Consider the following 14,435-nt stretch of genomic DNA (forward strand, 5'->3'; position numbering starts at 1 on the left):
TCGCCTGGATACATTATGCTTCTCTGTGCTGTGTAGTAATATCTCCTTCCCCATTAGTGTGGTGTGGAGGAGTGACAGTGGCTGAAGGACTTGTCCTGCATTCTTTTTCTCTGGAAGTGGGGTGTAGGGCCTCCAGCTTCATGAATAGCCCAGCAAATCCAATAAACTGATGTCAACAGTGGCCAAGCCTTTGTTCTTTAAGCTTAGATACAGATAATTTGTCTCGTAATTTTTATTAATTCCTTTCTGCCTGAAAGAGATGAAGTGAAAGAGGCAAATGTGTCTCTGTGTTGGGAACAATGCTGCTTGTGGCTTCTCCATTATAACATACATATGGAGCCATGGTTCTGTGAAGTGGCATTTAATAAAAGAAATTCCATTGCAGTGTTGACTACTCATCAAGAAAAATATTCACATAACTCTGTTTTACTTTGTATCCTTGTGATTCATCTGTTCATTTAATCTAATTTTCTGTTTCTTTGTTTCAAAATTATTGAAATGTTGAGTGTTCCAAGAGCTTTTTTAAATGGCATTATTTTATTTTTATGTTATGGATTATGTTTAGGTGAAATACACACATGTACTGCCTCCCTTTTGGTAAAAGTGTAGCTGTTTTTAATCAATAATGGTTTCTGCCTTAGCTTACACTAGTCTCTTATAAACAAACAGCTTACTAAACTGAAAATTTCCTGAGAATATCAAGGTGAGCATATTTGGTGTTTAAAGAGAATGACAGCTGCCATTACTTCAATATAACTGAAGATTTCAAGTTTCCCCCTACTGTAAATGGACCTTAAAGTATTTTACTGGAGGCACACCTACCTGGTGAAATGCTGCTGTGTTTTTATTGACACAAATGAGAATAAGAATTTATACAGTGCCCTTGTAGAAACATTTCTATTAGGTCTTTAATTCATATTCTATGAATTCCAATATTTCAAAAAATAACTTCCATCTCAGGGATCTTCTTTTTACATAAAGGTAGTCCTATTCTAATGTGGGTTCTTAATTTTAGCCTCATCATATTGTACCTGAATGCCTTCTGGTAGCAAATTAAGCAATGAAGTTTAATTAATTAGTCCATTACTTCTATTTCATTTTTCTCTGTCCTTGCATTATAATCTGATGTGGTGAACCAATATTCGTTGAGATGTTGGGTTGTTTTCTTTTGGTTGGGTTTTGTGGAGGCTTTTTAAGTGCACTGTTCTCTGAGATCATATTAGGGATGGCAGATTGAAGAATATTTTGCCCTTAATTCCTTCCTAGAATAGGGTGAGATTTTATCGCTGTGACATTGTTTTACCATGCCAGGTAGGTAAACTTGTCAAGAGCTTTCCTCAACATGAACATGAGGGAGTCTTTCATGACATCCAGGTATCATTAACAATGAACTAATATGTTAAAACTGACTGGATGGTGGAGCAACCTATAATGTAATGGAAATGGTAGAGAGGCATGCTCACTAATAGCAGCTGGCTAAAAAACTTGGAGGAATGGTGTGAAAGTGGGAAAAATTTGCCCAAGAGTAGTGCAGTACATCCTTTCTCTGGCAGAAGGTCATGTAGTTCCAAACAGACCCAAGGGTCTTATTTTGGAGTCTTAAAAATCTTGAAGAGCAACTGCATCCCCTTGCCAAGAGATGACCTGAATCAACTCTGATTTTGACTTACATTTACGTTATTTGGATGCTCAGGTCATCTGGATTCAGTGCACGTGCTCAGTCTTATCTGGCAAACCTGATATCCTTGTAAACTTACACTTCTTATCAGAAATACTTTACATACAATGAGTTTGAATTTCTTCTGGCGTGATCCTTGAAACAGATAATCCTATGCAAATCAACAGAAGTACTACACTCTTAGCACATACAGAAATCAGATTATTTAGGCCACATCACACACTATTGGAATTTTACTGCTAGATTTAGGGAGAGCACATCTTCTGGAAATGACTGAAGATGATAAAGATCTGTGAATGTCAGTTGATCACAGTGTGTCTAGGAACCATCAGTGCCTTGTGCTGTGAAAAAGGAAATGTATTCTGAGGGCAAAGTAGGTAAATAATTGCCAATGGAGAGAGGGAAATATTAATACTCTGGCAAAGTACTGTACAGCGACCTTTTTAATAAGAATGTGTACAATTCTGATCATCAATTTTCAGGACCAGTGAGCAGGTGCTAAGAAGGACTACTTGGCAGTTGATGGAACTAGAGAACATTTACAAGAGGAACCTCATTAGCTGAGAAAAAGAAAGGGCAATAAAGAATATGATATTTTTCCTGAAAGTGTAACTGTGGGGTAGAAACAAGTGATGTAAACAAATGGATAAGAACTAGAAATTAGAAAACAGTTTCCAACCATAGACCCATGAAGTTCATCCCCTCAATAAAAGCAGTGTGGCTATCAATCAAAAAGAAAAAAAAAAATTCCCTTTAACATGGAGTTTGGCTACTTTATAGGAAGCTTATACAACACAGCTGCTTGTGGTAATGAAAAACCTAACCTGTGACTTAAGGATAGTTGAAACTCAGAGCACAGAGACTATTGAATATTGTTTTAATTTAAAAAATAATTGAATGGTGAACAGCATTAACTCCTAGAGCATTTGGGAAAAATGCAATAATAGGATGTTAAAATTGCATCTTTTAAAACTCATATTTACAAATAAAAATTCCACTCTATTAAAGTTGCATAAATAGTTCTGAGGAATGCATATTTTTAGCTTATATATATATATAAATTGTTCAGACAGAATATTAAATTTTATAGCTGCATATTAAAGTGTTCTTTTAAATAACTGCTTTGCTCCATTTAAGAAATGTAATAGGATTTTACATTTACATTTGATTTTCGTGCATTTTAATCTTGGCAGCAGCTTCTATTTCTCACAGCATCAGCTATGAAATGTGTGTCAATTGATGTGTAAATTTTTACTATAAACTTGTAAAGGACTTTTCTATGAAAAATGTTTAGAGAAGTGTAGATTTCTCAGGTGCTAGTTTACAATAATCGTCTGCTTAGCTTCCAATCCAGATGGCAAATCAAGCAAGCAGTAAATTCTGCACATTCACACGAATTGAGGAAGTGCTGGAAAAGTTCAGTTTACTTTTTGTCATATCAGGCCCAAATACATTGCGTACATTGTGATAAATTTCTATCATTTTTCACAAAAGTAGCATACCAGGATGCCACTATAAAAAGGATGAGGGAACAGGGAGATGATTGAACATTTCCCAGGGCATTTTGGAGCGAAGATCCTGCAATTCCCTTGGATTTTTCTTATGTCAACATGTTCCCCCATTCTGATGGGATGAATGACTCCCCTAGCCCTCAGCTGAACACATCTTCAGCTTGCCAGGCAAAAACTGTCGATCTGGGACATTTAAACACAAATTGGTTGTATGTTTGTTCAACACTGTAACTACAACTTTACAAACCATGAAATTTTAGCTTATTGTGCATTGACTGAAGGGATGTTATGACTGTATTTATTACCAGTAATCTAGGCAAGGCACATCTCTCTTTTTGGAGTAGGTGTCTGCCTGTATGCTTAATCTAAGTGGCTGGAAAAGATTTTCCATATTAGAAGCATTATCAAAGTATTGCATATGGAGATTGTTTCTTCTCACAGTAAGCATGTCTAAAGTCATGTATAAAAATATGGGTAAATGTAGTGATAAGTAGCACTTAAAACATGTAAATTAATAGTAAACTGTAACTGAAACTAATCTCCCATATTTGTGTGACCCAGTAGGAACCTGCCAAAATGCCTGAGCTAAGACAAACTTACAATTACTCTTGAGACCTGTATGTGTTTTTCACAGCTATACCACATTTCCAGAGAGCTTGGCTGGCCACCAGTCATCACTAAAATACATTGCTCTCTTTCACATCCCTGTGCTACCAACTGCTAAACTGGCATGTGCAAAGTTACAAATAGCTTGGAGAACTATGCTGAACAGTAGTTAGTACCCCTGTATTCTAGTTTTCGGGACTGCCACCGCTGCGGGGATGGAACATGTAATTTTACCCAGTGACTTTAAAGTTAGCCTTTACTCAGGACAAGTAAAAAAGCAAAAGAGGAATTCCTGTATCCCAAAGCACAGTTTGAAAAGGTTTATAAGGATGCAAATAACAGAAATAGAAAAATGACTATGCTTAGTCAAAAAATCCAAAATGCAGGCCAAAATGTTTCCTTTTGTTTCCTAAATTGAAGAAGCAAGGTATCAGAACATAACAACAGCAGAGTCATACTGACTCAGGCCAAGAGTCCATCTAGCACAGTATCCTGGTTCTGTTGGTCACAAAAGCCTTTGGGGAAGCATTTAAGAACAATTCAGGTATATATGGTCCCCCATGCCATGTTTAGGGGCAAGGCACACATATCACATATGAGACTGTTTATGATAAGTGCTATGGTCAAGACAGCACCAGGTTTACCTCTCCTAACCTACAGAGCTCAAGGAAACAATCGTACCTTGGCCTTCTACCCTCACACACATCCATCATGACCAGGGGCATGCCACACACATCCTCAGTTTCATCACATGAAAACACCATTTTCATGGCCTATAACATAACCCTTGTGTTATTTCAGGTAATTTGAACTGGGGGGGGGGGGGGGGGGGGAGTGACACGACACGACACCTCACAAAAATACATCTTCTGGCCATGGCAGCACCACCTGGGGAGAGACAGGGCTGAGCACTATGTGGTGTGAACATGGTCAGGTCATGCCAACTGGCCTCGGCTGCAGGACAGTCTCTGGCCTTCCCTTATTTCATTTATGTGTGGTGTTTGCAATAATACCATCCCTTTATTAGGGACAAAGTATGAACCTCTGAAAATGCATTCAACAGCAATATATTTAAAATTGGATGAGAAATGTAGAAAGCAAAGTTGAAGCAGTAATTGAAGGGTCTTCTTTCCTGTTCTTTCCTGTTCCTGTCATTTAGCTACAAAAAGAATATAAAATAATATAAGACAAACTTGAGGAGCTTCTGTATTACAAACAAAACTTCTTGAAACTAGATGGAAAACTTCTTGAAACTAGATGGCAAAATACTCTGTGTCATGTCAAAGGAGTTTTCAGGCCATTTAGATAAAAAAAGTGATGTTAAAAAAAGTGATGTTAAAATGATACCATTTATAGCTCTAGCTAATATTGCCTTGTCATGGTTTAACCCCAGCTGGCAGCTAAGCACCACACAGCCGCTCACTCACTCCCTGCCCTGGGTGGGATGGGGGAGAGAATAAGAAGAGTAAAAGTGAGAAAACTCATGGGTTGAGATAACAACAGTTTAATAATTTAAATTAAATAATAATGACAATAATAACAATAATAAATAAAAATGTAAGGAAAAGGAAAATAACAAAGAGAGAGAAATAAAACCCAAGAAAGACAAGTGATGCAAATGAAAACAGTTGCTTACCACCAACTGACTGATGGATGCCCCGCCAGTCCCTGAGCAGCAGCCCCCCCCAGCCAACCTCCCCCCTAGTTTATCTGCTGAGCATGACGTCCTATGGTCGGGAATATCCCTTTGATCAGTTGGGGTCAGCTGTCCTGGCTGTGTCCCCTCCCAACTCCTTGTGCTCCCCCAGCCTCCTCGCTGGTGGGGAGGTGTGAGAAGCAGAAAAGGCCTTGACTCTGTATAAGCACTTCTCAGCGATCATGAAAACATCTCTGGATTATCAACACTGTTTTCAGCACAAATCCAAAACATAGCCTCATACTCGCTACTATGAAGAAAATTAACTCTATGCCAGCCAAAACCTGCAGCACAAGCCTGCAGTTGATTACCCATTTGAGATGCAGTAACTTTTTCAGTATGAACCTGAATTGCCTTCAGTGTATTAGATTACCTTTACTTGTTACCACAGATGGATTTTGAGATGTAATACAGACCCACTAAAATGGTAGAAAAGTTTCCATGTTGTAGTGGCACACCTGAGGAGTTACTGCAGATATTTACAGCTGTAATAAGGAGCACAGATTTTAGTGTGATTCACCAGGCAAACATCACACTGATGTTTGTGGCTGTGCAGTACCGTCCGAACAATTCAGGATGTGGTGGGAATGGTACCTACACACTGTAAGTGTTAGCTTCCAGTCTTGGGGCTGAGCGTAATTTGGCTGTTTCCCACCTTCTGTATCACTTGATCGTGATGTCAGTTGTGCACATGTGTAATTGGCTGCCACACTTAGAACAAATACAGTTCATAATTCTCCTCAGATACAGCACAGAAACTTTCAGAGTGTCTTAGCTCTACTTTGAGTGCTCCTGTGACTTTGCAGTTGTTTGTTTGTAATGTTACTAATGTCAGGATTTTTTACATTTCATTTGATGTGAATTGGACCTGTTATAAAGGGGTTTACAGGGTGCTATTACATGTGCTTTGTTTAGTTAGCTGGCTTAATCCAGTAACATGACACACTGCGAGGTAGCTAGAGCCTAAAATTATGCGCTTTATTTTAAATCTCAAAAAGAACAGAATGTCCCAAATCTTTGAAGTTATTTTTTATTAGAGCATAAAAAATAAAGTTAAAACAATGTAACTCTTCAGAGAAAAGTCATAACTCTTGTGTGACACATGTTAAATAGAAAGGTTTGCAAATAAAATTGTGGTGAGTCCACTAAGTTCTTTGAAGGACTTAGTTTTATTCCAGTTCTACTTTTTCAGGCTAACAGCTTTCAAAGATATCCTTGGCTTAACAAACACTTCACACACCCCTATGTGTTCCTACGGAAATTTCCTTCTGCCTGTCACCTCTGAGATTTGGCTGCATGGCTGCTTCCCACTGCAAATAACCCCCTGTGCTGTGCAGGAGCCTCCCTGTCTCCATTGGTGATGCAGGTTTCCTGCTTGCTCCCTCACCTGCTTTTTCTTTCCGAATCCACTGACGCTGTTTTTCAGCAAGACATTGTCTGCCATACCCACAGAGGAAACTGAAACTAAATTGAAAAGTTTTACCCTCACTTACAGAAAGGGTTCTCTTATGTACTTGAAGACTTGACTGTATAAAGTATGCAAAATTAGGTAATATAATTGCATCTTCTAAAAAATCTGGAAGTAGTGGAAATTACAGCCTTCATTAATGCGCAGAACATTATGTCAGCAATGAGAAATTCCTGCATGCGTCACTTCTGGGTTTTCACTCTTGGCCTGGGGATGGACCACTTTCAAAGATCAAAGAGCAGTGAAGTCCTTTTTCCCAAAGCAGTACACTCTATCCCAAGTTTGTCATCAGTTGTGTTTTTTGACAGAATGGCATTTCTCTGTAATTATAGTGGAGTCCACCAACTCCTTTTGCTCATTTACCAAGAAAAGGCAATAAAGGTAAAACCAAAACTAGGAGAAGTCCTGTCTGTCTTGTTACACACCTGCAATTACAAAGCAGTTGCTGATATCTTTCAGTCATTACCATATCAGCTGGATATAAAAGGCTTTCTAATGAAGCACAAGTTGATGCTGTTTAGTTTACAGACTAATTCTCCATTAGCTAAGGCAATTTGCCACTGCACTTTTTAAAGTGCAGATCCATAGCAATTCTCAAAATAAAGACCTACTCATGCAAGTAGATTTCAGTAAGTGGTAGAAAGAGGTAGAATAAACAGCATTTATCCAAGAGCAAAACTAACAATGCATTCATTAAAGGTATCTGTGCAAAGAAGGTTGTAGACTGACAGCAATATTTTAGATTCTAGCAAGCAAATAAATATTTCTATCCACAGCTATCCCAAAGAAATGTTCTGTGAGTAACTGCAGAAGCACAAAAATATACCTATTCGCAGAAATATGTACCAGTAAAAACTATTGTCCTGATCCAATGTTGGGGAAGGTTTCAATATGATCCCAAGAGCGAGATTAAGACACAAACGAGGTCAAATGCCGTATAGTCAAAAGAGCTTTTATTATCAAAAGTATCAAAAGTGGAAAATGGTGGCAATAGGATAGAATGGAAGAAAAGGTAGAAATTAAGCAAGCAGTCAGGATAGGATTGCTAGGATAGTCACCACCATGGATCCAGCGGCATCCCGTTGGTCCTCAGGCAAGCAGTCGGTGGTGGGAGTTGCAAGGACGATCACCACCACGGATCCAGTGGCGTCCCGTTGGTCCTCAATCTTCAATTCTTTGGTGGTGAAAAAGGGGCACCACAGCTTGTCTCTACGGGTTTTTATAGGGTATATTTCGATGATGTCATGTGCTGCAGGTTTCGTCTATCACACGACCTTCGTGTGGTTGACACCAGAAACCAGTATCTTATTAGCTCCAGCCCCGTTTCCTCCCCTGGATGCCTCAATGGCCTGGTAATCGTCCTTATGGTCAGAGGAGTGTCCTGCTTAAACAGGCCATCTTAGAGACAAAGGGCTAGAGATAAGCAGTTCACAGTTCCTCCAGATGACAGCCCAGTCCCTCACACCTAACAATCTTTGAGGCAAATGGTTCAAGATAACAATTCAGTGTCTTACAACTATACAGAGGAAAGTAAGAATAGCAAAATAAATATGTTTTGTATTAACAGCAAATCAAATCTTTCCATTCCTTCAGTTGTGAGAAGGTGATTTCTCATTCATACCTCCTTCTTGTGACCAGATGAATCTTTGCTACACAAAGCTGATGGGACCTGGCCCTACTTCCTGATGCAATCTGTGAGATGCGGGAAAATAAGATCATTTTTCCTGATCTTTGCTCACATAGGGTTTTAGGATTCAAAGTGATAATAAGTTCAAAATGGCCATTAACCAAATAGATTTAAATAAAACTGTATTTGGGGAGAAAATGCAACTAAATTCAGGTGTGAAGCTTTCATTTTGGAACTGTTTCATTAGGTAATATTCACGATTTATTCATGTTTAATTGTTGGGGTTTTTTCTCTTATACTGGAAGATCTGCCTAAATGAATGCAACATGGCTACAACCAAAAGATGTAATTTTCCAAGGACTATTGGACAGAATAAAACCAAAAGTTGAATCTGTTCTTAAAAAAAACTGAAACTTTTGTTAGGCTTATGGTCCTTTGTCCTTAACACTTATGATGTGGTTGTAACTTTCTGTCATTTCCGTCATGGAGTGTTCATTTTGATTGCTGGTATCAGTAGAGCCTTTGTTTCTTAAAGCTAGACAGCCTTATATAAAAATGATAACCCTTTTGTGAAGCCATGTGATGGCCCTGGCTACCCCAGCTGCATAGAGCAAGTCAGCAGGCAGAGGGGTGGGAAGGTGATGCCACGTGTGTGCCAGGCAAGCACCCTCAGCCTCCGTCCTGACTTCGGGGTGGGCTGGTTTTCGAAGAGGAAGATGCTTTCAGGGAAAGAATAGGGGCTGTTCACTCCACAGTTACCCATTTCTCTTTCCTTCCTGCTTGGCACAACTGCTGTCACATCCAATAGTAGTTATGAGGGTCATCCCTGCACTTTGATTCTAAGTTGGTTTTGGCACATTTTTAGTCTTACAGGTCTTATATCTACTTCATCCATACAAGCCTGGTTCTTAAGTGTGTGTTCAGTCCACATCACTTTCATCCACACTGTGCTGACCTTAACAAATCTCCTCATTGCCTACAGGAATAGGGTCTTACTTTCAAAATGGCCAACTAAATCTGTGCTGAATTATTTGATAGACAAGAGAGCATGAAGTGGGTTGGAAAGATGAAAACCCAAGAGAGGCAGTAGCATCTTCTGAAATGTTAGATGCAGTTGAAAGAAATGAACTGACGCCTATAAATTCCCTGATTCAACGTAAATATTCTAATCCTGTCTAGGCCGTATGTAGGGTTAAATAATATGGCTTCTGAGTTTATGGATGTTTCAGACTTACATCTTAAATATGTGTTCTTTTATAATAATTTTTCAGCATGCAGCAACAGAACTGAAATGTTGGTTTGGCCTCTGCATTTTGGTATTAGAATTAAGCCTCATTGCTCCCACTTATGGATAGCTAGCAACATAAAGGAAGAAGCTAGAAGTGTACATATATATTTTTAAAAGGATTTATCTGGTGCTACCAGAAATAAAGTAAGCCTGCTGATCATCTGCGTTTAGTTCTTGCTCTGACCTGGAAACTTACTTTGACTGGCATCAGGACTAGATCCAATCTCTCTTGTTCATATGGATGCAACCCTTGTTTCCTCCTGTTTCGTGGCAGGTAACCTGGGGTCCCAGCTGGTTGAGTATAAAGAAGAGATGTACATAACATCTGACTGTGGGAAGACGTGGCGTCAGGTAGGAAACAGAAATCATCAAAGGCACATGGAAATAATTTTAATGTACCAAATGGGATGAATTTTATAATGCTTAACTAATCTTTATATACTCACTCTTTTGAGAGAGGTGGCTATTATTATCCGTATTTCACTTGGAAACTGGGAGAGATTAAGAAAGTGATTTGCAAAACTCAGATTGGCCGGGCTGTCAGGTTCTGCTGAAATTCCAGTATTTTGGTGTCTTTAAAGGTCTTATAAATATCTTGCATAAAAACCAGAGTCTGTTTAGGTTTTTAATAATTTAAGTAATATGCTTATGCTAATGATGAAGTGGACCTGGCCTAGATCTTGCAAATATTCCAAGCTAGAAGACATGGTTTAGGTAGAAAGGCAGAAATTCTTCTGCTTCATAGTCTGAAAACTGATATTTAAGCTTAAACTTTGTTCTTCATTGAAACTGAGAAAGCAAAAAGAGATTTTTTAAAAAAACAATACATTTTTGAATGTCTGTTAGTATGATTTAATCAATTCTGGGACTACAAACACCGAAGTATTAAATAAAGAACAGTCATGTAGTAGCTGTAATGCCATTTGAATTCTGGATGTCTTTTGCTTCCAATGCCTAGTGTCAATTTAAGCATTGCACATTTATTATGTATTTTTCCTAAATTGCTCTATCTCAGCAATGCTTAATCATGGGGATATTTTCCTTCTGTGTGTATATAGCAACAACACACAATATGATCTGGAATCTACTTATAAAGTATATCCAGGAGGAAAAAAAACCACCCTCAAAGGACCAAAGTGTGTCAAAAAATAATTTAATTTCAGTTAAAATACTGGTTTAGTGTTCATCTAAAATAAAATTGTGTTATTTTCTAGAGAACAAGTGTGAAAATGTTCTCACTAGTGTTACTGAGCTTGGGGAGTTTGAGATTAAAAGAGGAAAATACAGACAGTTTCTTCTGTTGCTATTGCGGGGTGCCATTAATACTCCACAGAAGGACTTTTTAAAAGAAATACATTATTTTTGTCATGATAATGTCCTTTGAGGTTTAAAAGATAAAATTTTATGCCAAATGCCTTCTTGAAATCTAGCATATGATAAATAAGTGTTTAAATGCAAAAGCCTTCCAGGATTTACAGTGGGTACTGTGTTGTCTAATACGTCATAGAGGCCTCTCTAATAATTTATTGTCAGCATTTGCCAAAGTTCTATATTTTTTTCTGGTGTGAAAAGTAAGAAGAAAAGAGCAAAGGGGATCAAATTCATATTTTTGCTGCTTTTTATTCGTGAGACACTCACACAAATGATATGTGATGAAACTTGACCTTAAGATGACTATTCATGCTGCAAAACCAACCACAAACTGATCCCTCGTTATGACAGTCAAAATGAAAAACACCTTTGCTAGCTTTGCTTTAATTAAAACTGCTACAAAGCCTTTGAAAGAGCTTACTCAATCTTAATATTTGTGATCAGAATGAAAATGTAGATTATTTTATGGCCTCACTGTTCATGATCGAACAGTTCTTCCGGAGGACAGCGGTACATTTCCTTTCTCTGTTGGAGCTCATGCAACAAAAGACAAGGCTTCAGTTAGATGATACAGGAATTATTTAGACAGTTAATTACAGATCTCATGAGCTGGCAGAAGCAGAGCAAAGCTCGTGTTCGGGTGGGTTTAAGTCACTGACTTGGAAACTTTGCAGTTGTCATTACTGAGTGCCTGTCACCTTTCTCACATGCCACACATGATGTTGCAGAGCTGTCTACAGACTAGAAGATGAGCAGTCTGTGCTTGCATAGAGTGAAAGAGCAAGGCAGAAAAGTAAATATAAAAGACTTAGGAGAAAAGGCAGTTCAAGGAATTAATTAAAAGCTTTCCTGACATAATAGCAGTATTGGTTCATAGGAATATAGGACTGGGAGGAAGGTGAAAGATCATGTAGTTCAACTGTGTGCTCTGAGACAATATCAAACGTACTAGGAACATCTCTGACACAGGTTTGCCAGACCTATTTGTTAATCGTTCACTGTAGGAGATTCTGCAGTCTGGCTACCTGGTGTTTCACCATTCTTCATAGAGTTTTCTGAATATTTAATGTAAGCCTACTATGCTTTTTGCTGTTGTTCTCGCAGTTTCACAAATTCTGCAAGGTAAGTTGATTTCTTCTTGTCTTTGGAGAGGAGTGGTTTTCTGTCACCTTTCAATAACTTTTCAGATGTTGAAAGGTGATTATCATGTCTACCCAGAGTATAGGGTTTTTCTCCTTGGAAAACAGCAAACTCAAATCCACTGATTTTCCTAATGCATCAAATTTCTAAAGCGCTTTTCCTTTTTGTTGCTCATTGATTGGACTATCTAATATGACATCCCTCTCCTGAAGCATGGTAAAACTGAATGCAAAATTACAAATTTTATCAGCACTAAACAGATTTAAATGATTGCCCTTGATGTCTTGACATTACTGGCACCTCATTTCAGATTTCTGTTCTTTACACTGGCATCACGTTGTTGACTCAGATTCAGTTTGTGATTCATAACTGGGACCAGTCCCTGAGTTCCTGAATGTGCAATACATTCTCAATTTAACAACAATCTACTGATCATTTTCATTCCATAATTTCTTAACTGGCTGTATACACTTAAATGATTTCAACTGAACCCTTATTTCCATAGCTTGCATATGGTAAGGTCATATGAGAGTTCAGGAAGACTTACTATGGTAGGATATACAGCCAGTGTTTATAGGTAGAAATAAAAATGACCAAATGAGAGTTTTGTGAAATTAAGTAAATCCTAGTGATAAATAGAAAAGTAAACATAAGGATTGTGATTATAAGTAGCCACAATACCACTTGGGCTTGCTCCAGTTGTTCTTCTGCCTTTCAGTTGCACAATGCCTGAGCTACTTGTTAGTATCTCTTGAAACCATCACTCCACTGCGTACCATTTTAAGGCAAACTGAAATTTGTGACTATGTATTGTACAACATTGCACTGTAAATAGCAGTAGTTTAGGAGCTGATTGACAAGTAGCTTGAATGTCCATGCAACAGCAGCGATCTGGCCTGTAGAAGATAGTCTCACCTTGACATTATCATGAACTATGTGGGCTTAGATCATCTTAAGGGAACGATGAAGATGTAGCCTGAGGTGAACTTGTGGGACAGATATGTCTATTTAGAAGATTTCTCTATTACACGAGGAAAACAATATCATAAAATATGTTAATGAACATGATAGCAGTCAGATAGATACTGTACAAACTGATTTCTGTTCACGGTTATGATTGCCATTGCTATTTCAACAGCATCTGTTACAACACTGTGCTTGAAATAGGGCAAACAGAGTAAGAGAAAGGTCTGGCTTTCAAAAGAAAAGGCTTAAATAAAAGGAGAAACAACAAAAAACCTTTCATATTTGATCTGCTACCAAAGTAGCTAGCGTAACAACAAAATGCCCAATTAAGCTAATAAGGTTACACAGAAAGTCTGTTGTATGTCTAGGGACAGAATCCAGATCTCTGGAGCTTTAGTCCAGTGCTTTGTTCATTGGAATATTATTTCTCTATGTCAAATCCTTTTGTATCAAAGCAATATGGAAAACATTTGTTTAAGCAAGACTACTTGTTTTTCTGCAGACATCTTTAAGAGATGGATGGTAACACCTTTAAGCACAACAGGAAAGGCTGCAATCCCAGCCTCACCCCTGGGAAGGTCCAACTGGCTTATTCTGTGTAGGAAAACTGTTTCCAGATTTGAATTTACAAATGGATGTCACTTTGTGAGAGAAGCAAGTGACTTTGGGCATTTTTGGTTACTTTTGAAACTTATGTATCTCAGAGTAAAATTGTGTGGAGTGTATTTCTCTAGGGTCATTTAAACATGTTTTCACTGAATTCATGGAGCTCTCCTAATTTCTCCCAACAGATATCCTGGCCTGAAATAGCTGCTGAAGTTGTTAGGACAGACACAGGAAAAAACATGGAGAGCAGATGGAGGGGAGAGAGGGAGAGAAAAGAGGTTGACATTACAATTGTAAAGCATATAACATGCTCCAAAAATTACAGAAAGAAAAAACATAGAAATAGGGTATAAGAATCTACTTCTGTAGTTGCTGGCTACCAGTAAGGATTGTAATGACGTTATTACCTGACTTTAGCTAGTGGAGAGACATATATCAGAATTCGTGGCTGACTGTGAACATACATATCACTTGATCC

General features: G+C 38.2%; 1 protein-coding gene across 6 annotated transcripts in view; it reads left to right on the plus strand.

Annotated features, from left to right (window-relative positions):
• The window catches only part of SORCS2 (sortilin related VPS10 domain containing receptor 2), a 586,176-nt gene that overhangs the window by 509,316 nt on the left and 62,425 nt on the right, over positions 1-14,435 (plus strand). For all 6 annotated transcript variants that reach the window (XM_052780552.1, XM_052780555.1, XM_052780553.1 and 3 more), the window contains exon 12: positions 10,149-10,225. In XM_052780552.1, the coding sequence (XP_052636512.1) occupies positions 10,149-10,225 (77 nt within the window). The remainder of the gene's footprint in view (positions 1-10,148; positions 10,226-14,435) is intronic.

This window comes from Harpia harpyja, chromosome 2 (assembly GCF_026419915.1).
Source record: "Harpia harpyja isolate bHarHar1 chromosome 2, bHarHar1 primary haplotype, whole genome shotgun sequence".
NCBI classification, from domain to species: domain Eukaryota; kingdom Metazoa; phylum Chordata; class Aves; order Accipitriformes; family Accipitridae; genus Harpia; species Harpia harpyja.